This window comes from Physcomitrium patens, chromosome 11 (assembly GCF_059467195.1).
Source record: "Physcomitrium patens ecotype Gransden chromosome 11, ASM5946719v1, whole genome shotgun sequence".
Taxonomy (NCBI): domain Eukaryota; kingdom Viridiplantae; phylum Streptophyta; class Bryopsida; order Funariales; family Funariaceae; genus Physcomitrium; species Physcomitrium patens.
In genome coordinates this window covers 17,216,110-17,237,437 of record NC_143420.1, presented here as the reverse complement: position 1 = coordinate 17,237,437, position 21,328 = coordinate 17,216,110, and the positions used below count along the sequence as shown (strand labels likewise).

At 41.0% G+C, this 21,328-nt stretch overlaps 3 protein-coding genes across 7 annotated transcripts; 2 read left to right on the top strand and 1 right to left on the bottom strand.

Annotated features, from left to right (window-relative positions):
* Positions 1 to 456: 456 nt before the first annotated feature.
* LOC112288509 (eukaryotic translation initiation factor 3 subunit B) lies at positions 457 to 5,157 on the bottom strand. Its single transcript, XM_024532730.3, has 10 exons — positions 4,676 to 5,157; positions 3,949 to 4,180; positions 3,447 to 3,722; positions 3,216 to 3,344; positions 2,983 to 3,066; positions 2,421 to 2,744; positions 1,860 to 2,265; positions 1,586 to 1,697; positions 1,306 to 1,414; positions 457 to 1,063 (listed from the first exon to the last, which is right to left on the bottom strand). Exons 1-10 carry the CDS (start codon positions 4,834 to 4,836, stop codon positions 716 to 718), a joined length of 2,181 nt encoding a protein of 726 aa, XP_024388498.1. The 5' UTR covers positions 4,837 to 5,157; the 3' UTR covers positions 457 to 715.
* A 291-nt stretch (positions 5,158 to 5,448) lies between these two features.
* LOC112288502 (uncharacterized) lies at positions 5,449 to 11,408 on the top strand. 2 transcript variants are annotated; one of them, XM_024532708.3, is made up of 9 exons: positions 5,449 to 7,451; positions 7,662 to 7,814; positions 8,019 to 8,253; positions 8,541 to 8,911; positions 9,175 to 9,251; positions 9,520 to 9,655; positions 9,884 to 10,087; positions 10,741 to 10,829; positions 11,002 to 11,408. In XM_024532708.3, exons 1-8 carry the CDS (start codon positions 5,973 to 5,975, stop codon positions 10,819 to 10,821), a joined length of 2,736 nt encoding a protein of 911 aa, XP_024388476.1. In that variant the 5' UTR covers positions 5,449 to 5,972; the 3' UTR covers positions 10,822 to 10,829; positions 11,002 to 11,408. The 2 variants fall into 2 exon arrangements, with proteins under 2 accessions (XP_024388476.1, XP_024388475.1); XM_024532707.3 differs by lacking the exon at positions 10,741 to 10,829.
* A 1,080-nt stretch (positions 11,409 to 12,488) lies between these two features.
* LOC112288503 (protein EARLY STARVATION 1, chloroplastic) lies at positions 12,489 to 17,688 on the top strand. 4 transcript variants are annotated; one of them, XR_002971592.3, is made up of 13 exons: positions 12,489 to 13,388; positions 13,729 to 13,901; positions 14,033 to 14,124; positions 14,438 to 14,631; positions 15,010 to 15,049; positions 15,334 to 15,415; positions 15,613 to 15,690; positions 15,824 to 15,949; positions 16,159 to 16,274; positions 16,376 to 16,404; positions 16,670 to 16,751; positions 17,078 to 17,152; positions 17,320 to 17,688. XR_002971592.3 is itself a non-coding variant. In XM_024532712.3 (13 exons), exons 1-13 carry the CDS (start codon positions 13,101 to 13,103, stop codon positions 17,352 to 17,354), a joined length of 1,368 nt encoding a protein of 455 aa, XP_024388480.1. In that variant the 5' UTR covers positions 12,489 to 13,100; the 3' UTR covers positions 17,355 to 17,688. The 4 variants fall into 4 exon arrangements, 3 of the variants coding, with proteins under 3 accessions (XP_024388480.1, XP_024388478.1, XP_024388477.1); XM_024532712.3 differs by having other exon boundaries at positions 16,712 to 16,751; XM_024532710.3 differs by lacking the exon at positions 16,376 to 16,404 and having other exon boundaries at positions 15,349 to 15,415; positions 16,712 to 16,751.
* Positions 17,689 to 21,328: the final 3,640 nt, after the last annotated feature.

The window sequence follows — 21,328 nt, the reverse complement described above, 5'->3', positions numbered from 1 at the left end:
AGATTCTCTTATTGTTACTGTTGTTTCTTAGTTTCTTTTTTTCTTTTCTTTTCTTTTTTGTACATTGGCATGGCTTTGTACAGACACTGGAAGTTAATGAACGGATACTGCTATATTTGGTCAATCCGAAATGGTGGTGTCGTCTACTTGTTTTTGGAAGTTTCCTGTCGAGGACTCTTAAATGCATGGTGCTCCGTCGTGAGTTGTTTGCCCACCACCCGAGGGTCCATCTTATTTCAATCGATGTTATAGTTACCATTAATAAATGATCAGAAGCCGTTACTATGTCGCAACATCCAGCTAGTTGACATTGAGAATTTTGGTGACATTCCCGTGTTCTACTTTCTGTTAAAGGGTGTTTATCATACAGCGACATCGTAAATTAGGTGGACGGATTCTACACAGCAAAGCTTCAATGATCTGCTTTCAGGTATTATATAAGATGGTCGGAGGGGATTTGGGAACATCGAAGGTTTAAGGCAAAAACCTTCATTGTTTCATTCACGGATGGCATAGTACATAACAAAGAAGAAAGCCCTTTCTGAACTACACACGAACAAAGAATCTACCATCTAAAATAGCTAGCGAATCTGTAAAGATGTTAACGTAGCTTGCTTTGTCCACATCTTCAGCGTTTCAAAGTAAGATGCGGTTGGAGCAAATTGAACAAACTGAGCTACAAAAACCTGTGACCAGGCTGCAATTCTATGCAAAATCAGTCCTGATTGTCGAATCCGAATGCAATAACTTCCTCTTCAATGTTGATGATCTCTTCTACTTCCACTTCTTCCGCTTCGTAGTCTTCCTCTGTGTCACTCGGTACACCGTCACGAAGGATGAGGCGATCCTCTTTCTCCTCCTCTTGTGCTGCTTTCCATTGGGCGACCCAGGATTTCCACTCGTCCACAAGCTTGCGGCGATTCTCAGTATCCCTCTCGGTGCCCTCCAGAGATCTTGCGAGATCGTCAGCCTCGTACTTCTTGCTGTACTTGCGCAAGTTCTTGGCTATCTCAGCTTCGTCCTCAGGAGTGAGAAGTGTGGGAGGTCTTGGGCGCCACAAGAACTGAATAAACAGATGCAAATTGTCACTTCGATTGGCAAACACAGCACTCCGTGAGCTCGTCGGATACAACTCATTCCAAACAGACAAACTCCACACTCGGAAAACACACTCAAAGTGCAGAAGGGCAGATTGTGAATAAATAGGGTTCACAAACAGAGAACCCAGAATTACTGAAACTTTGAGATCAAAATCCAACTTCGTCGTCAGGTGGTTCATTGGAGGCCTAAAACCACCAAACATACCTGGAAAAATCTGTCCCTTGGCAGACGGTACAACAGCTTTCCTTGGAATGACCATATATTGAAACCGTTCTCCATCTGGTGAACAGATGTCACTGAAGTTGAACAGAACCTGCAGAACAATGGGAACACCCAATATTACTAGCCGACCCAAAAAAATGCCCAGCAATAGATTAGTTAAAGTTGATACGTCTTTAGTGTGGTAATTCACAACAAAACCAGAAACATTCACTTCAAAATCAGACAACAGTTCCCTAAACAACACCAGGAGACTTTCACTTGCCTGCCAGTAGGATCCCAGTCGACATCCGTGGCCATAAAGTGCTCAGCTGTCGCCATTGTCTCCAGGTCATCCACATTGTAGAACTCAAGCTGACCATTGTAGGCCTTTAGGCCTGAAAGCACAAATAAATATCGTACTCAGCTTCCACAAGCCACCACATTCACTACCATAGAGAACAGAAAGGATCACCAACACCTTTCGAATTGGATGAGGATCACCAATCAAAACGAAACATACAACTTCAACCACACACGAGGATCAAGTCGGGCTTTACCAGCAAGAATGATGAACCGCCCAAGTGGGGACCAGTACAGAGCATTCGCTTGTCTTCCCTTCAGGGTAGTGAGCTTAGTCACGCGTCCCTTCATAGAGTAGAAAGAAATGTCGGGTCGAGGCCCATCGCCATGGATGATAGCGAAACGATGACCCTTCGGCTCCCATGCAAAAGCGATAATCTTGTCGTTCTTGTTCTCAAGTTCAAGAACCTCGATAGGAATATCACGTTCCTTCACACGGAAAAGCTCAAAACCAGTGTAGGTACTCTTCTTGGTCTTAGTGTAGCGGTCGACCTTCACAGCCAAGTACTCGCCATTGCTTTGCCAATACATCTTGCAGTCACTGACGCTGAAGAGGTTCTTCTGTCGCAATTCCTCTCTGCTAGGAATGGACACCAAGCTAACCTGAAGGATGCAGCAAGCCGTAAGCACTCCGACTTATTATTTTCAGAGTTGCATACATGAAGATGGCCAAATAAAATTTTGTCGCACCTCAACAAACTTCAGGAATGCCACACCGTAGATTACATACATAATCAAAGAGCCAGTTCGAAACCCACCCTGGCAGGCTGGTTGCCACCACCACCTTCAGGAACGAAGAGGGACAACAGTGGGTCGGTTGGTGACCAACAGAAATCGACCACATTCTCCACCTTCAATGATTTTTTATCCAACAGGCCCATCGTCTCAGTCTCGTACACACTAATAGCGTTTTTACCAATTCGAGCGAAGTACTTGTCTTCACGCCCACCAGCCCACCGAAACACAGGCCATGAAACACCAGCAATACCACCGGTACCACCAGTGGCAAAGTCATCTGCACTGCCTTTGAACTCACGGAGGATCTTGCCACTTCGAACATCAAAAACCATCAAGGTAACCCTCTGCATCATGCCAGATTGTAAGACTGTTAATGAGTTATATATATGAACCATATGCATAATCTACTGCTAACATCACAGCTCTATCAGGATCCAGAAAGGTGCCGAGCAGGGATTACAATAACAAGACAGAGATCAAAAGAAAAAGGCACATACGTCCAATTAAGAGGTAACCTTCCAACTAGATAGAACCTTAAAGTCGAGAAAAATCCAGCTCCATTAAAAGCAAAATTATACACACCTGAGTGTCCCTTGGGTTGCTGGGTTCATGACTGCTGTATGTTACCATGAATTTTTCTCCTGGAGAGAAATCAATCAATTTCACCTGCTCACAATGAGTTGAGGCATACATCAGTTCTCATTACTCTTGATGTTACCCCTCGATCTAGGATCGGAAAGGTAGAAAGCTATAACCGTGTCCAAAAGGCTACTATAGTTGCTGGGCATAGGTCGAAGAAGTAGCACGCTAAGTACCTGGGGATGGATGTAACGCATGAGACGATTGAAGGACTTCTCGCCACCCCATACTGCAGCACCCTGCCTGTGAATAGTTGCCAGATAGGTTCCCAAAGGTGACCATTGCACAAAGCTCTCTGTCCAGAACTGGCCCCAAAATAGCATTGTTAGAATCCGCACACTTGAAGCTTACTCAGACACGCAACGAATTCTAATTTGAAGTGTAGGGTAAATATAATAAGTACTTACGGTGCGGTGATACACTGGGTCAGGCTTCCCCTGACTTGCATTGTTCCAGTAGACCTCCGTCTCAGATCCAAAACGAATAACAAACTGGTCCCGACCACGATCATCTGTGAGCCAGGCAACGAGATTTTCTCCAGGAGTGTACGGCTTGATTTCCGGGGGATTCCACTCATCAGGCACTTTCATGTACTTATCATAGTCGTCAAACATGTTCACGACAAAGACGTGCGACCTGTCAAGCTTGTAGCCATTAGTCTGCTCACGAGCTGTCTGTGCCTCCTGGTATCAGCAAAAACAGAAAATATCATTCGCAAGCTCCCTACCCAAACCTTAGTCAAACTACATGCTCCCAAAACCTCCCCGAAATTGTGAGTCTTTCTTAGAAATTACTATTCCTGTGTATCCGTCCCGGTACTCCTTAAAGTTAAGCAAAACAATCACATCCAAACAGGTCAGCATCCGGTTGGACGAGTATTCATGCACACAATACGAAGTTCAGGACTACCTGGGGAGTACTATACTCGATGAAAGCAAAACCTTTGGTCTTGCCAGACTCATCCCGTGGCATCATGAGTCCATTGGGAGTGATAGCACCAATTTGTCCAAAAATCTTGCGAATGACACCCTCAAGCTTTTCGTACTTCTCAGAAGCTACGACCGGCAAGTTATCAACAACGATAACATTGCCAAAACCTGTGTCAGTTTCTAAGGTTTCCTCCTCCTCCTCTTCGTCATCACTGCAAAAACACGTTCACCATATCTCAAAACAAGGGAAATCTGGAAGATATGTTCTGTCTAGAAATAGTGTAGGGTTCAAAGAAACTAGGTACAATAGACTGTCGTATATTGCTGCTGTCATGCAAACGAAGTACGAATATGATTGCGATTACTCCTATGGCGGCGGAAGACTTCCATAAGAAACTACTTGTATCACAGAAATTTCCCAAATGCCTTCCATAACTTGGTAAATCTATCTACGTCAGTTTTGAATCCCAACAACAAGTTGTTTTATAGCGAAAACAGATGACGAATAAGCCACATTTAGATGGAACTCATTTTCCAATAAAACAGGAAGACCTAAACCCTCGCCCTGATGCATCACCGAAATCTAAGAATGAGGTTAGAGCTGTGCGTGACCAATTCCCAACACATGGACTGTAGCTATAATATTGTAGAAATTTGTTCCGGGTCCCAAAACATCCAAAAAAATGAAATCAGTCGTGAGTACGTACCTCTTGATGCCCATATCATCTCCGGGGGGCAACATAATGGAGTCCAAATCCACGTTACTCCAGTCGATATTCAACTGGATTCGTGGCTTGTCCTCCTCTGCAGCCATTCCCGGCGGTACAATACTGTGCGGCGCCTGCGGCGCCTCTTGAACTTCCGCCATGCTTGAAACTCCTGTCTAAATCCCTAACTCAAAACTTTCAATTTTGTCACCACCGTACTGCTGCACAGCACATCACCTGAGGGCCACAACGAAACCCTCCGCGCCCCAAAATGATCATCAAACTGCTGCGCAACGACCTCCCGTGTAGTTCACAACGCTCCACAAACCACTTCAGCGGACCAAATCTTCGCCCTCGCCACTCAAAAAAACCGGAATTGTAGATAGTATCTAACTGCAGCGATCACACTGCAACGATTCGGGAGCTAGGGTGAGCAAAATGGATATGAGATACTCGTACTGTGGCCACCCCGCTCGCGAAGTGCTGCACAAAGTCTCAAATCAATCCTCAGCTAAGTATTTAGGGTTCTTTAGGTCAAATTCCGCTCTCAGCGTTCCCCATCGTTCTCTATGCTCCTCCTGAGATTGTTACCCGGATTGATACCCTGATAGTTGATTAATAAAAAACTTATGAATTAACAACAGGATTAAGTCACTAATCCGATATTAAGTGGGTTTCTGTCCCCGAGATGGATTGTTCCGCACTTTTCTCACTGTTCGACGCCGCACTCACACCAGGTGGCAGACTCCTGATTATCGCTTCAGTTCGGCCTTGCACTCTGTCTTTGCACTCGTTTCCTAGTCCTGGAGTTGCTGTTGCATGTGTTTGGAAAGTTTGTACAATTTTTTTTCGTAATCTCTCGGGACATTGTCGGCAAATATTGGTATTCTTCAGAGTTTTGTGTTGGTCTTCAAAAAAGCGCTCCCTACCAGCTAGTGTCGCAGCTACCGAATGTCAACTTCATGCAATTTCACAAAATTGTCTCAATTCAATTCTAATTGTGTAATTGCTTAGTTCACTTGAGAGCTTGCACACGGGAAAAATCATTTTCGGACGTGTAGCTTGTTCTAATGCGAGTTTGGTGTTACTTGGAGCCCTTTATTGCGGAATTGGGGTTTGATTGGTATTAGGACATCTGTCTACCAGTTAGGTCGTGGTGTGATTCAGTGTTTAGTTCTAAGGGATTGATTGTGAGAAGTGAAAATTGTTGCAATCGTGAAATTTGTTGCAATCGTGAAATGAGTTGTGGTAGAGGAGAGATTAGGGTTAAGAATTGGTGTTGAGTTGTTAAGGAGCGATGGAGACTGGAGTATTGTTGGAGAGCACAAATGGAGAACAAACTGATGATTCTTCGTTTTGGAAGCTTTTGATTCCGCGCGAGCGAATTCTGTTTGTGGATTCGCCACGGACGGAAGAGTTTGAAGTCTTTTTGATAGCTTTGGAAGAGGCCATGATTGTAGCAATGGATGCGGAGTGGAAGCCTGTGCGAAGAGCTGGCGTTTCGCCGCGCGTTTCGATTATGCAGATTTCTTGCCGCATCAGGAAAGAGTCGAAAGCTTGGACGGCAATGGAAAAAATTCTTTTTGCGAGGAAAATTAGGGCAGAGGCTGAAGAGAGCTTGAGTGCTGAGAAATCGATTGTGGAGAGGCAGCGAGAGGAGCTGGAGAACCAGCGACTAGAGCTTGAGATGGAGAGGGAGAAGATGCAGGAGGAGGTTGAAAAAGAGAAGCGAAAGGTGAGAATGGAGTGGAAGAATTTGAAGAGGGAGAGAGCGGAGAAGAAAAAGCGTGATCGGAAAGAGAGGGAAGAAATGTTGAAAGAGGCACGAAATGCCAAACAGCAACATCATGAAGAAACGCACGTTGACAATCGATCCACGCTGACGAAGCTTGAGGATGGCTTGAAATACCTTATTCTAGGAAGAAATGGAGAGATTTGCGAGCTGGCGGATGATCTTTCAGGCTGTGACCAAAAGTCCGCGGAAGAGGGTGTCACCCCGAAGAATGTTACTACTGGAGACCCCGAGCAGAATGTGGACAATCTACTCGAGGTGCTTGCTCAGGCACAGAAGGAGTTAATGAAACATGATGAAGGTGAACAACCTGCAGAACATACAGAAGCCAAGTTAGCCAAATTAAGTAAGGATGATTCTCGAGATGCTGAATCGAATTATATCTTTCCTGAAAATGAAAATGTGTTGAAGAAAGACGGACTCAGGAGTAAAGACACAGAGGTTGAGGAAAATAGAGTGAACAGGAATTTTGATGGGAACCGTTCGTCCCAAGGCAACGACATTGAACGCTCACGACAACCAAGCGATGATACTGGAGAGACGGAATCCAGAAGTCCGAAAATGCAAGTTTCAGAAATAGGAGCTGACGTGGGTAGAGCTGATGACCAGATCACATCAGTATCAGATGGAGAAGATGATCCTGATATTGATCATGAATTCTCCGATGCTGGTGAGGATGAATTTGAAATGGATGTGCAGGATATAAAAGTGGTTGAGGAAATTGAGTCAGTACCGGTGCTCCCTAGACGCACAGACGAATGGAAAGGGGAAGAACTTACACCGGAAGAGAGCGAATTCATCACTGGAGAGGAAGTTATTTTTGTATTGGATTTGCTTGCTCTTTCAGCAGCAGATTTTGCATTTCCATTGAAAACAATGTTGTGTTCACCTAGAATTTTGAAGCTGGGATTCGCGTTTAAGCAAGATCAGCTCCACCTCTCTGCTTCTTTTCCTGGCCCAGAAGCAAATGGATGCTTTGATAAGGTGTTTTAGTTTGTTCTCCAGCTCTTTGACCTTCTTGCAATCTTTGGTTTGTGTCGCTTTGAGTTCCAGATGAGAAGGATTGGTGACTTAATAGAAACGTTTGGCATAGATAGTTTTTCCTCCTCAATTTGGACAACCCTGTTTCTTTTCCATCAGCTTTACCGCTATAACGCTCTAGTTCTGAGTCAGCATTATTGTTAAAATTTGCAGGTGGAGCCTTACATTGACATTGCTAAGTTGTATAAAGAGTTTCTTCATGTAAATTTTTCTAATTTAAAGCACAAGGGGAAGAGGTTTGTGTTAGGAGGAACACATAGCCTTACTGCGATTTCGAAAGCAGTTCTTGGTCACCCTTTGTGTAAGGTAAAAGTTTCCTGCCGTATGATACAAGGGATATGTGCAACAATTACTAGTTAATTAGGTCTAGGTAGTTGCTGACTTGCAATTTTTATTCTACCGAGTTCTGGTTCATTTGCACATTTGAAGGCGTAGACAAGAGCATTTAAGTCCTGGATGTTTACAGCTTTGGGCGCCAAGGCAATTTCTTATGTCGTTGACACATCGCAGGATGCTCAGTGCAGTAATTGGGAGCAACGGCCTCTTTCACAAGATCAAATTCTTTATGCTGCAGCTGATACACACTGTTTACTTGCTCTATTTGACACATTGCTATCCGATGCCTTTGCCTTGATCAGTCCAGCTCCAACCCTTGTTGAAGCAGGTGATAAAGCAGGTTCGATGATTCAACAGCGAGCATCGAGCCTTCGCGAATTTAGAGAACCAGGACTAAAGCTTTTCACAGGTACAAAAGCCGGCTAACAAGGCTGGGGTTGTTTTGTTAATTCTGCTTTACTTAGTGATGATGTGTGATTATATCTGAAAGCAATAGTCTCAAAAACTTAAAAAATTGGTGCCCTCTGAACTTTATGGGTGGCTTTACAAGATTTAACCAGTGCATATTTCATGAGTGAAATTTTTATCAGGTATTAGTGAAAATTTAGGACAGGTAGTATTTTTTGCTATACACTTATCGATGACTTATACCAAAAATGTATATGCGTCCTGATATTTTAGTCGTTGCATGTTCAGGTAAGATCCGTGAGACAGTTCCCGCCACTCCCGCAGGCTACATCTTTTCTCCAAGGATGGGCAGTGCCACAGAAATGGTTGAAGCTGCCCTCCGACCCTCACCACCATCGTCACCGCTTGAGCCTGTTGGGACTGTCAAACAGGAAACTTCATCCGAAAGGTATGCCAAGTTCGTAAAGAAGTACTCAGAGCGTTTGCTAGTTAATGAGGAAAGTCGTAGCAGGTCACGTGCGCGAAGGCCCAGAGCTCGACGTGCTAGAGAATCACTTAAGAATCCAGATGATGCATTAAATCTGGACTGGGTTGGACCTGCACCTTGGGATGTAAGGATAGGTGGAGATGGAACACCGAAATTCTTGTGTGATGTAATGGTGAGTTCACTTCTTAAATGTCAATTTTGCCTCTATCAAAGTCTCTAGTTTTAGATTTATGTCGATACATTTTTCTACTAATATTTATCTTCTGTTGGCATCAGAAGCCGCTCGGTTGAGATTGAACTGCCTGGACCTTGACCTAAAATTTGCATTTGTCTCTACGGTTGTTGTTGTTCATGTGCTATCCTTACTCTGAAAATTAAGTCACAAACATTCAATTTCATCTAAGACCTTGGGATGGTTGAATCTTTGCCCTCCAGGTTGAAGGATTGGCTCGACAATTGCGTTGTGTTGGGGTTGATGCAGCATCATCTCCTACTAAGAAAAGTGATCCAAGGTATTGTGGTTGTATTGACATTTGACTTTTGTGAAGCATATGTAGATTCTATACTTGTAAATATTGAACTACGTGCTATCCACCTCTTTGTGCTATTTGACGACGTTTCAAGCTTGAACCTAGAGCTGAGACCACCGTATTCCGTCTAATTTATGCAGCCATGGCATTTGGTGTAATAAGAACTATTTGTTGCCATCCATTTAATGTTGGTAGAGCGTGTTATTGGTCTTGTGATTCATGTTCCTTTTCTGAACTCCACGGAATACAGGCAATTGGTTGAGCAAGCGACAAGAGAAGGTCGAATATTGCTGACAAAAGACATCAAACTGCTGCGCCGGCGACTGATGCCTGACAATCTGTCATATTTTGTCAAGAAATCAGGGAAATGGGAGCAACTCGAAGAGGTTAGATTTTCAGCGAACTGTTGCACTCCTTAATAAAGTATTTTTACTAGTCTAATTAAACCTCTATTTTGTGATTGTGTCCGACTGTAATGGCTCCTCATTATTCTTCTTCTCTCACTACTTTCTCCATTTGTGAAGCGCCAACCACGCAAGCAATTTACTAACGTTTTGCCTGGAGCTTCTGTAACGACATAAGCTGACTTTTGGTTGTTGTCTACGGAACGGTAGGTGATGGAAGTGTTTCAAATCACGGTATCTGAATCAGAGCTACTGTCAAGATGCGTCAAATGCAATGGAGAGTTTACTCCGAGACCTCTTACATCTATAGAAGCTAAGGCCCAAGCTCCTGCAACCCAGGATATTCCAACATCTGTGCTAGAAACTTGTGAGGAGTACTGGCAATGCTCCATGTGTGGTCATCTCTTTTGGCAGGTTTGTAGCTTACATTCTCCTCATTCTGTTAGGAAATTTTTGGCCCAGCTTAGAAAATGCAATCTATCTTGGTGAACGAAAATTTGAAACGTTTACATCCTCAGTTTTAGATATAAATCATCATTGCCCACAACTTTAGCCTTATTAAGAATGCTATGAAATTGGTCACTGAATAAATCTCGTTAGATAATAATGCAATATATCTTGTTAATACCTCTGATCATCGCATTTCTTTTAAGGTACTTATTGGGTCTGCTATATTCGTCACTAGATCAGTAACTTGGGCATGAAATAGGTCCATGTGTATGGATTATTGGTAGTAAGGTTGCTGTTAGTGACAAATGTATGATAACATTCCATTCTGGGCGTGCACCTTTTTTTTTTTTTTTTTTTTTTTTTTGATTTTTGGATCCCTGGTCACTTAGTGGCTCGCAAACGGTCGCAGACATTCTTACAAGTCTTAGGGGAGTAATCAATCAACCACGTATGATGCGACATGGCTAGAGCAGACATGAGGATCATTCATTTCCCGCAAAGATGATAGAGAACAAAGAATGACATAAGTTTCGAGTGATACCTTGAGTTTGACTGGCTAGGCAAGAAGAATCTAGTTTTTCTCGCCGGGCCATTCTGACTGTGCCTTTCCACTGCAGTTGCATTATTTCTTTAGAGAGCGGTTGCGTTCTCTAATTCACTCGGCAGACAATCTAGAGGGGACGGCATCTGCACCTTAAGGCCATTGGTGCACGACGCTTACCCGCCTTCCTGCCTACATTCTTCGTCTTTAGTTAGTTTTGAATATTTCCCCTTTGAGTGACTTAAACAATTAACTCAAAGCAAGTTCCCTCGTACATAGAATGTTTGTGTGTTTGTTTCTCAACTGATAGTGGCCTCTCCTACTCGATCTGATGCAGGGCACTCAGTTCACTCGAGCTAGGCAACAATTTGCTGCTGTATGCGTGAATGCTAAGCACGAGGACTCAATTCTAGATGATCGGCCCATACAACCTTTGGACATCGCCTACGAGTTTCTCGAGGAACCTGAGACGACAATTGTTCATTTTAGTATCTAAAAACTATGAACTATCTCTCTCGATCTCTGCGCACATGTACTCTGTTACAGGAATGATGACTCTCTTTTGGCATTCTTCAAGAAGCACTGAATAGCGTAGTCAATTATCTTTGCTTCGAAGCTGGGAATCATTAACGAACCTTAGTTGTACAGTTTTGCGGAATCAATTCCTCTCGTTCGCTTTTTGCAACCCATGAATGAGCAAGCTTGCTCTGGTTGATTTAATACATCTCTCTCTCTCTCTCTCTCTCTCTCTCTCACGCGTCAATTGACCGTTGTTTGAATGTTGTATGCTGCTTCAACTTTAGTTGTTTGGAATTGGGGAAGTCCAAACCTGTTGGTGGTGTGGATGTGCAGACTTGCCGCCGAAGTGTGGGTTATTACATAAAATGGACTTAAGAACGGTTCACAGTGGTGAATCATAAGTATTTGCTGCATCTACTCTAGGATTAGGGTTCTTCCCAACTGGCATGGCACGTGGCGCCGTTATCGCCATCTTGACTGTGACTGGGAGCGGTCCCAAGACGACCAAGAGTAGGTGACTTGTTCTCCTAATCGCTCTTTACATTCCCGCTTGAGTCCAGCTAGGCGGGTCCAGATGTGGTGGATTCTCAGCCACGAGGGCCTGCAGGACAAGGAACGCCACATGCTTCACCCAATATGCTTTTCACTGTAAAGAAATATCAAAAAGCGGTCTGGTTACCACCTTGGATTCATTAGAATGTTTGGCATAGAGCTGCACCCGAAAGGCTCTGTTTTGGGTTTTAGTCTCAATAAACTCCACTGGCACAACGGCGTCTCCAAACTGAAATGGCACTTGAATTTCTCGTAGAATCAATTCGTTGAGATTCTACCATCAGAGAGTGTTGCAATGTGGACTCCGGAAGTTCATGATGATGGTGCTTGGTTTTACACACCCAGTTGAATTATGAGAAGCATAAAATTCTGACATTAGTAGTGGGTCGTGATCGTTCATTTTCCATGCAACTCGGATGGTTTCGTTTTCATTTTTATTTAGGCTTAAAAAAACTCTTTCCCTTCGCAAGTGACTGTCCAAGAAAACGGCAGAGAAGGAATCCAAGTGGTACCAATCAAAAGGAAGATTCAGTAACTAGTATATGTCCAGATGCTGTCCACAGTGTTACAAACAGAATCTTCTTCCTCCATGAACAAGATTGGTATTGCGAGCCCTGTGATGTGAAGCAGTTTCATGAGTGGCTCCAATAATTTGGCGAACAAGCATCGAGGAACGTTTTGGTTGAAGCGTGGGGATCCTTTTCACTACAAACACCGTCCTCTCATCATCCACCACATTCATTCAGCAACCGCATGAACTTTGGGACAATCTCCGCTTCGCTAGTTTCTCTGTTGCGGCATAAGAAAGGCCACGGCCGTCGCATTTCTTTTCAATTACTATCCCTCCACAAACCTCCAAAACCGTCGCGAAATCTTCCCCTCACTAGAATCCCATCCCTGTACTAAACGTCCCATCTCGCAACTGGGTTTTGTCTTTTTTTTTCTTTCAATATTGCTTCTGCAAGCTAGTTGCACCAATTGACCGAGTTTGTCTCAGCGACGATTGATGCGGTGTGTTGTTCTATGTCGGTGGAGCACCGCCGCTTTTCATATCCTCCCGTCAGAGCTCAAGAGAAGTTCGGATACTTTGGAGTTGCCAGTTTTATGATTGCCTGGGGTTATATCAATTGCCACCCTTGCGTTCGCCTTTGTTTTTCAGGTGTCCGATCGGACTTAGCATTTCGAGGCAGAATCAATGCACAGAGCGGCATTCTGTGCCTAGTCCCTGCAGAAGATTTCAAGCAGGCGGCAGGAATTCAATGGATTTATCAAGAAGTAGGAGAACATTCCCACGGACAGAGATACATAGAAGAGCTTCATCAGGATTGTAAGAAGGTAGTTGAGTTGCAATAGAGGCGGGTTTGAATGGCTGTGAAGCTTTTCGGCAGTGGCACCGCTCTGCTCCACTCGCTGAGGTCTGGCTCTAACAATAAGCATCAGCTGCAGCTGCAACCTCAATCCATACCTTCCTCGCATGGCGTGTGGGCCCGTCTCAAAAGGGCTAGAGGGCTTTGGTTACCTGGGAATATCACCAAGGAAAGGCAGGATTTTTTTAGTGGGATAGCAGGGTTAGCAGCATCGCTCACACTGTCGAGATCCATTGTACCGAACCGGAATTCATTGCAAGTCTCGTGTGCATTGTCTCCATTCGAGGTTTGATCTACTACTTGTATTCTTAAGAATGAGTCTACATGTTTTTGAAACCTTTGGAGTTCACCGCATGTATTTGATAGAATTAACCTACCTCGCAGTTCTGATGTTCATTTGTATTGAACCTAAAATATTCCATGAGCTTCACTTATATCTGCAAATGCTGTAATTGTAAGTGGAAGCATGATTCGCGCTTACACGGCTAAACGAATTCATTGCGGGAACTTGAAACGGTTGGTGATGCGTATATGGGAAGAATTTCGCAGAAGTTGTTAAGCAACGAGCAAATCAACATTGACCAATTTCTTGTGGTTTTTGGCTATGCATAAATAATTGTGTGCAGCTTGATGATGTGGATTTACGGCGGGAGACAGGTGATGGATGGAGTAGTAGTAATTGTACCACCACCAAGCAAGTACCTAAATCGGTACAGCACAGAACAACATGCAACTTCCAAAAATTCAATGGGACATCGCTGAGGACGCCGACCCCCGCTCAGAATTTCGCCTCAGCTAGGTAAGCAGTCATTTCGCCTCGCAGTGCAAGGATGCTCTCTCTCTCTCTCTCTCTCTCTCTCTCTCTCTCTTTATATTTTTATAAAATCGGCAGCGAAGTTACGATGAAAAGTGAGAAATGGTGGTATGTAGGCGTAGAAAACCTGGAGAGCATGATGAGTCCGTCTCCCGTCAAACGCTCCTTCGATGCATGTCGCAGCCCCGTGACACACCCCCTAAAAGAGGTAACCACTCACTATCACTTTCAATTTCTACGATGTTCCTTTTGCGTGAAGCTTTCCATACATCATGTGAATTATGGGTTAAGATTTTGCCTTTGTGAGGTAATAGGAATCTTCTGTGTTTGAATGTTGAATTGACTTCAGTTCCTCAAAATGGTCTTTTCCGTAGAGATATGAAAGACATCCCTTGAGAATGGATTTGTTCAGATATGGCAATCCGATTGCGGTTATCTATTGTTTTGCTGAATGGAGTTTCCGTGAAAGCGTGTGATTTCGCAAATTTTTTTCTTTTGTTTTTTCTTCACATGGCTTACAGACACAGGGATTGCAAGTGAGAAGGATTGGGGGATTAACTTGAACAAAGAGATCAAGAGTGAGTCAGGGGTCAATGAAGACGGAAGCACCTGGTACAATGAATCTGGTGTGGATTTCGGTGAGAATGGTTACCGGTGTCGCTGGACCGTCATGGGGGGTCGTAGCGGAGATGGCTCCTCAGAGTGGAAGGAAGCTGTAAGTCACTTCATCCACCAAGCCTTATGATGTTTTGAGAGTCAATGCTTGGTATTTATTACTGTTAATTTATCATTTTTGCTGTGCTTTCATTTACGCCCCGCTCTCCAAAACAATCTCCTCCTCTGCCTTAAAAAAGAAGATGCAGAAGAAGAAAGAAAGAAATTAAGAAAGACAAAGAAAAGGAAAAAGTGAGCTGGCAGGCAAGGATTATGATCTTGGTTATGTAAGCTCTGGAAGCAACTAAAGGAATGCTTTTTTGTGATGTTCCTTTGCTGCAACGCCATGCATTCATTTGAATCATAGTAATAATAAACACGGTTTCAAAGCAACGATGGAGGGGGTGACACATGTGTTTCTGGACTTCATACGGTGCAGTGGTGGGAGAAAAGCGATTGGACAGGGTACAAGGAACTCGGTAAATATGCTTCAAACTCTTTGATGTGTTGTGGCAGCCATAGTTATGAACACGGTTCCATGAGTCTTTTGCAACATTCAGTGTGTCAGGCTTCATATGAAGTCGACGTTGTCTACTAGTTTTATTTATAGATGACCATCTCAAACGCTATTAAGCTGCACAGATTCTCGCATGTAAACACCGCCTTGAATCGTGATAATGCAGTGTAGTGTCAGGGTTTTTGTCTTTTGGAGCAATTTGCGTATAGAGACTGAGGGACAAAAGTTGGGGACTTCTGACAACAGGTGCTGAAAAGACAGGTAAGAACGCTCAAGGAGACACTTGGTGGGAGACTTGGCAAGAGGTGTTAAGAGTTGATGAATTGAGGTAATTTCCGTTGTCTGACAAAACCATGTCGTGCTGCTGAATATGTGCATTAATTTTTTGATGTTCATCGTAACTTACAGATTGTTCCTCCTTTGCCTTGTAAGCACATCGACTCACTAAACGATTTACAAGTTATTTTAAAGCAAAAAAACATCAGAGTGTTATTGATCCAAACTCTTTTGCCATGCGAGTTGCAGTAATCTGGCCAGAATTGAGAAAAGTGCTCAAAAGCAAGCCAAGTCTGGGACCGGATCGGCTGGTTGGTTTGAAAAGTGGTAGGATTCTGATTCACTCTTTTTTTTAATCTACTGTCACCTCTTTGAATGCAATTAGAGTCGGAACTTTTGTTCAAGTGAAGTTGCTCGTCACCATTAATAGGGAACTTTTTGGCATTATTTTTTGGTTCAGGTGGGAAAAATACAACGCAAAGGGTTGGTCAGAGAAAGGAGCTCATAAGTATGGACGCTTGAACGACCAAGGATGGTGGGAGAAATGGGAGGAGCAATATGATGGCCGAGGCGCTGTACTGAAATGGTACGCTAGCACGCAATTGTAATGCCACATTTGTTATGAAAGGCATAGCATCTTTGCTTCCTAACTGGATCTTTGTTAGATATTTCCATTTCTTTTCTTTTATAACTAGTATCAAATCTCAATATATGCTCGTTGAAGTGTGAGATTTTAGGTTATGAGTGTTCATGAGAACTCTGGATAAATTTGATCGTTCTTTACACATCATGCAGGACGGACAAGTGGGCAGAGAACGGCACGGGTACGAAATGGGGTGATAAGTGGGAAGAGAAATTCAACCATGGTGTTGGAACAAGACAAGGCGAAACATGGCATAACGACGATAAAGGTACATCACTTTTGATTAAAAGGCGCAGCATTGTGCTCTGGACGGCTTCTATGCATTACTAGGATATGTCTCAGCATTCTCTTCGCAATGTGGCTTTGTAGGGTATTCGTTCTGCGAGCTTATCTTCACAGTAAGATTTCGCACCTACCCTCTTGACCCTCAGTCTGCTGAGACACGCGGATTTTCAATCGTTTTTGTTTCTTAGAAGATTACTTTTCGAGTTAAGCTGTGCAAGTTACTTGTGGAACAGTTTGATCTGAAGTTCACCCCATGCGATAATTAAATTTTATAGGATTTAGGTCCTACTCAGGGTAAGTACAATAGTAGTGGTGAAATTTCCCAATCTAGTAGAAATTTAAACAATTTTTATGACCCGTGGAAATGGATTCTCTCAGTTGACATTCTATTCAAGCTGACGTAGCTTTGCTGGAGTACAGGTTGGTCGAGAACATGGGGAGAGGAGCATTTTGGAAACGGGTAACCTCTAGTTCTGGATTTCCTTGAATGGTGCTAGAACTTGATTGAACCTGCTATAAGTTTCTTTTTGATAGTCCTCTCTTTCCTCAGTTCGTTGGATCTGCACGGGTGGCTCAATTAGTCACCAACCAGAATTGCAGATTACATCAAATAAGCAGAATTCAAAGAAATATTTTTGGAGCCTTCTCCCGTGATTCAGTAGCAGCTGCTAAGAAGCGACCTCGTATGCAGCTTCGTGAAACCTGGAAGGTTACACGACCGTCAGCTCCTCTGCATTGCTTCGAATTATTGTGTCGATTGATTGGTGTGGATTGGTTGTACACCAGGAAAGTGCACAAGTATGGAAGGAGTACCAGCGGCGAGAACTGGGATAATATTGTTGAGGAGGGCACTTATTACCAGTAAGAGCTGCACCCACCTTATCAAATTTAACGGCTAAATCAGTTCATCACAATTTCAACCGTCGTCTTCTCGTAGGATATATTGCACTAAAAAGTTGGCTTTTGAGTCTTTGGTTGTTTTCGTTTTCTATAATTGACACACCTTTGGATTGAAAACGCTGCAACAGGGCTGAGCCTCATTACGGATGGGCCGACGCTATAGGCAACTCAGAACAACTATTGAACATAGAACCTTTAGAACGACCTTCTGGGGCCTTCCCTAGTGTTGAACCCGCTCCTAAAGACCCTCAACAGGAGGCCATAAAGGATGAATTGGGACGCAACATCCAAGAACCGCAGGAGCAACAACCAAAGTCAGAGCCAGGAATGGATGAGGACCAACCCAGCCAAGATTGAATGGGAATGCCCCGACCATGCATTCTTAACTCTTATCGGCTTGCGGGATGTAGGAATAGAGGATTTGCCCATGAATTAGAGTAGGCCATTGTTTTGTTTTGCTTTTTCTTTTTATACATCATCTCGACTGATTTTTCTTAGAGGCTTTTGTTCTCAAAATGGTCATCGTTTTCCAGCGTGCTATTTGAAAACAACACGCTTTCCTTCTTTGAATTGCTCCTCGTGAAAGTCGTATGTGTCTCTGATTAATGCATGGCTATCGAAGTTTGTCCGGAAAGCATTACAGTGCCCAAGCCTCGTCTATATATCCTATTGCCTATTAGGTAAGTTAGAATAGATACAGATTGCCATGCCTAGAATAAAATACATTCTTGGTCTAATTTCAACCTTGTCTCACAAATGGTATAATCTCAGGATATCAATTTAACCTAGAGATATCTTAGAGATATCTTAGAGATTTTATAGCCCAATCCTATCATCAACTTAATTTTAGTATCAATCATATTAGTTATTTATTTCTTTTAATTTGATTTTATTAATTTATGATTTTTTTAAGATAGTAAAAGAGTTTCTATAGCCTAGAAGGTAAAATTATTAATCAACCTTTAACCTACTAACTATTAAGACAAAAAAATAAATTAAAAGGCTTTTATAAAAGTCATATTTAAATATCTTGAATTATTTTTGAACCAAAATAATTAGATATTAATTAGAAATTTATTTTTGATTATATTTTCACCATATAGTCATATTACATCGGGACATTCAAAGGATGTTCTATTGTAAAAGAAGGGATATGATTTGGTGTAGATATTGAAGTAGCTCCAATCATGTCTATATTTTTACTTTCTGTCATTTTCATTGCTATAAGTGGCAATAAATTGAGTTGATGCATCATAAGCATCAACTCCTTGAATTGTTCTTGCATTTGTGCCATTGCACTTTTCATTTGAAAAAGCTCTACGATGATAACACTTAGAAAACAAATATCCAATATTGTTAAAGACAAGCAAAAGAGAGGACTTGAAAATAAAGAAGATATTAAGAATAATATTACTTTAAAAAAAGATAATCTGCAACTTCTAATATGCTTATATCTTATCAAGAAAAAAAGATAATTCACTCTGAATCAAGAGAAGAGAAAGCTCTAATATTGTAAGTGTACTCTTTTCAATCAATCAAGGACATAAACTGAAAGAAGATACATAAACCTAAGAAATCTATATCAAAAGAAAAGTGACAAAATAGAAATAAAATAATATATATATTAAAAAGAAACTTGAATGGCTATTATTAAAAGACAAGGAAATTAGAAACTCTTGAATCTAAACTAATAAAAAGAAAGGAATTGAGAAGAGTGAAGAAAACTTCATTCTTGCCTCTATATATACTATCTACCTAGGATCTATGTTGCAACATTCTATAGAACCTCCAAAAATGTGTTGACTTTGCATAACACGTATCTTCACTTACAAGGCAAGTTTTCTATATGGTTGCCACATAGCTAGCTTGTTCCACAAGCTATCAATATATGTAACACATGGATAGCTTGTTGACTAAGTTTCTAAACTACCAATCAACTTCAAAATCAAAAAAAATATCTAGGAAGCTTTTAAGAGGCTTCTTTAGAAGGTATTATGAAATTAATCTACTTTTATCTAATTCTACCTACCTAGGTAATGAATAGGTATATATCCATGACTTTTCTATTCCTCTTGCTATCTCTTGAAAAACACTTTTTTTTCTTTTTTGTCATCGTATACCTATATTGCAATATTAATATTGAGATATGGAAGATTTAGCCAAGCTTTGGGAGAATCTTAAATCCAAGTTTGATCATCAAAAGACTATTTTCTTTCCATGTGCATATCATGATTTGACACATTTACATGTCTTATATTTTCAAATTTTAAATACTTTCAATAGTAAAATATTTGTATTATCTCACAACTACAGTTGTATAAACAAAGCATCTTTTAAAAAAAAAATGATTGAAAAAACTCTCTCTACATTTCTTCCTGCATTTGTTGTGCTTATACAATAATATTGAAATATGAAATTTCAAAGTCATTTTGATCTCATGTCTTATCTATTTCTTGTGGAGAAACAAAATGAACTACTTTTGGATAATGCAAAAGCTTGTTCTATTAGAACCATGGTTCCAGAATTTCATACATTTAATATTTTAAAGTCTAAGAAAAAATTATACAAACATGGAAATAGTGCTCATAAGCACCAAAGCAACCATAGTCATGACCATTTTTGCCTATATAAAAAGAATAAACATTCTACTACTAATTACAATGAAAAATAAAAATCAAAGATGTGTTCTTGCTATAAATGTGGTATGATTGGACATTTAGCACATATATGCCAAACTTTAGAATATTTTGTTAAAATGTTCCAAAAAAATAATAAACTTTGAGCTAAGGCTCATGAAGTTCATACCATAGATGCATCCATGGACTCAATTGGTATTGATGATTTAAAAACTTACATGAAGGACAAAACCTCTAATGATGAATCAAATAATGCACTCATTGATCCTACAACAATATATACTATTTTGCAAGATAGAGGATTTTTTACTGAAAAATTTTCAACTTGACAAACTAACAATTTCATGACCATGGCTAGACCAAAAATATTTTGTTTTCAAGAAGAAATAGCAATGGTAAAATTGCCTATGAGTTCCATCATAAAATATAAACATGCAATATTTGCACCCTTAGTACCACGGAGTCTAATCAACTACCAAGATATGCATGCTAATAGTTATTACATCTCAACCACCATTTTAGATAAGTGGGAGGTTTTTATTTTTGCAAAAAATCATAAAATTGTTGAAAAAGCCTTTGTTGTTACAAATGGTTTATATTGGATTGTGATTTGGCCTCCTATTATATTTAATTTTGCATCATCTATCACAAAGAGTCGTGTTTCTCTTTGGTATGGACAATTAGAACATCTAGGATCTACATTATTTCGGAAGATAATTTCATGCATAAGTAGATATAATTTAAAACTTGTAGACATAGATTCTATGAAATTATGTCGTGCATGTGTATAAGGTAAGATAATTGTTCAACCTTTAATTTTGAAACTCCCATAAGAATTACCACTAATGCTTGAAAGATTACATGGTAATATTTGTGGTCCTATTAATCCAATATTTGGACCATTTTGTTATTTTTTTAACATTGTTGATACATTAGGCAAACAATCACATGTTTCATTATTATCAATGCAAAATATGGTGTTTGCCAATCTAATATCTATGCTTATTTATTTTTGAACTTATTTTCTTAATCATTCCATCAAAACATTATATATAGATAATGCAAAAGAATTTGAATCAAAATCTTTTGAAGACTATGGTATTGCAACATGGATTGAATTGGCATATTGTATTCTATATGAACATGCTCAAAATGGACTTGTAGAGTTATTTATAAAGTATATACAACTTATTACTTGATCACTTCTTCTTCAAGCAAATTTATCTGCATCTATATGAGATCATGCAATTTTGCATGTTGTAACATTAATACCTTCTATCCCTCCTTTCTTGAAATTATTACATCACAAGAGCTCATTTCAGGTCATATCTCTAATGTATCTCACTTATAAATATTTAGTTGTCATGCTTAGGTTCTAGTACTAGAATCTCAATGGCCTACTATTTGAGCTCATTGACAAGAAGGCATATATGTATCATAGACATACTCATAATTATATATACAAATAGGTAGAAGTAAGTAAAAGTAGGTAAAAGTAAGT

What these genes read in the sequence shown, in the direction of transcription:
- LOC112288502 (XM_024532707.3), top strand. Translation starts at nt 5,973, where the DNA reads ATGGAGACTGGAGTATTGTTGGAGAGCACAAATGGAGAACAAACTGAT. An exon ending in AATTCTTGTGTGATGTAATG is followed by an intron (nt 8,912 to 9,174) that starts GTGAGTTCACTT and finishes TTTGCCCTCCAG; the next exon opens with GTTGAAGGATTGGCTCGACA. An exon ending in ACTAAGAAAAGTGATCCAAG is followed by an intron (nt 9,252 to 9,519) that starts GTATTGTGGTTG and finishes CACGGAATACAG; the next exon opens with GCAATTGGTTGAGCAAGCGA.
- LOC112288503 (XM_024532709.3), top strand. Translation starts at nt 13,101, where the DNA reads ATGGCTGTGAAGCTTTTCGGCAGTGGCACCGCTCTGCTCCACTCGCTG. An exon ending in CAGAATTTCGCCTCAGCTAG is followed by an intron (nt 13,902 to 14,032) that starts GTAAGCAGTCAT and finishes GGTGGTATGTAG; the next exon opens with GCGTAGAAAACCTGGAGAGC. An exon ending in GAGGAGCATTTTGGAAACGG is followed by an intron (nt 16,752 to 17,077) that starts GTAACCTCTAGT and finishes GTTGTACACCAG; the next exon opens with GAAAGTGCACAAGTATGGAA.
- LOC112288509 (XM_024532730.3), bottom strand. Translation starts at nt 4,836, where the DNA reads ATGGCGGAAGTTCAAGAGGCGCCGCAGGCGCCGCACAGTATTGTACCG. An exon ending in GATGATATGGGCATCAAGAG is followed by an intron (nt 4,181 to 4,675) that starts GTACGTACTCAC and finishes GTGTTTTTGCAG; the next exon opens with TGATGACGAAGAGGAGGAGG. An exon ending in CAAGGGACAGATTTTTCCAG is followed by an intron (nt 1,064 to 1,305) that starts GTATGTTTGGTG and finishes CTGTTTATTCAG; the next exon opens with TTCTTGTGGCGCCCAAGACC.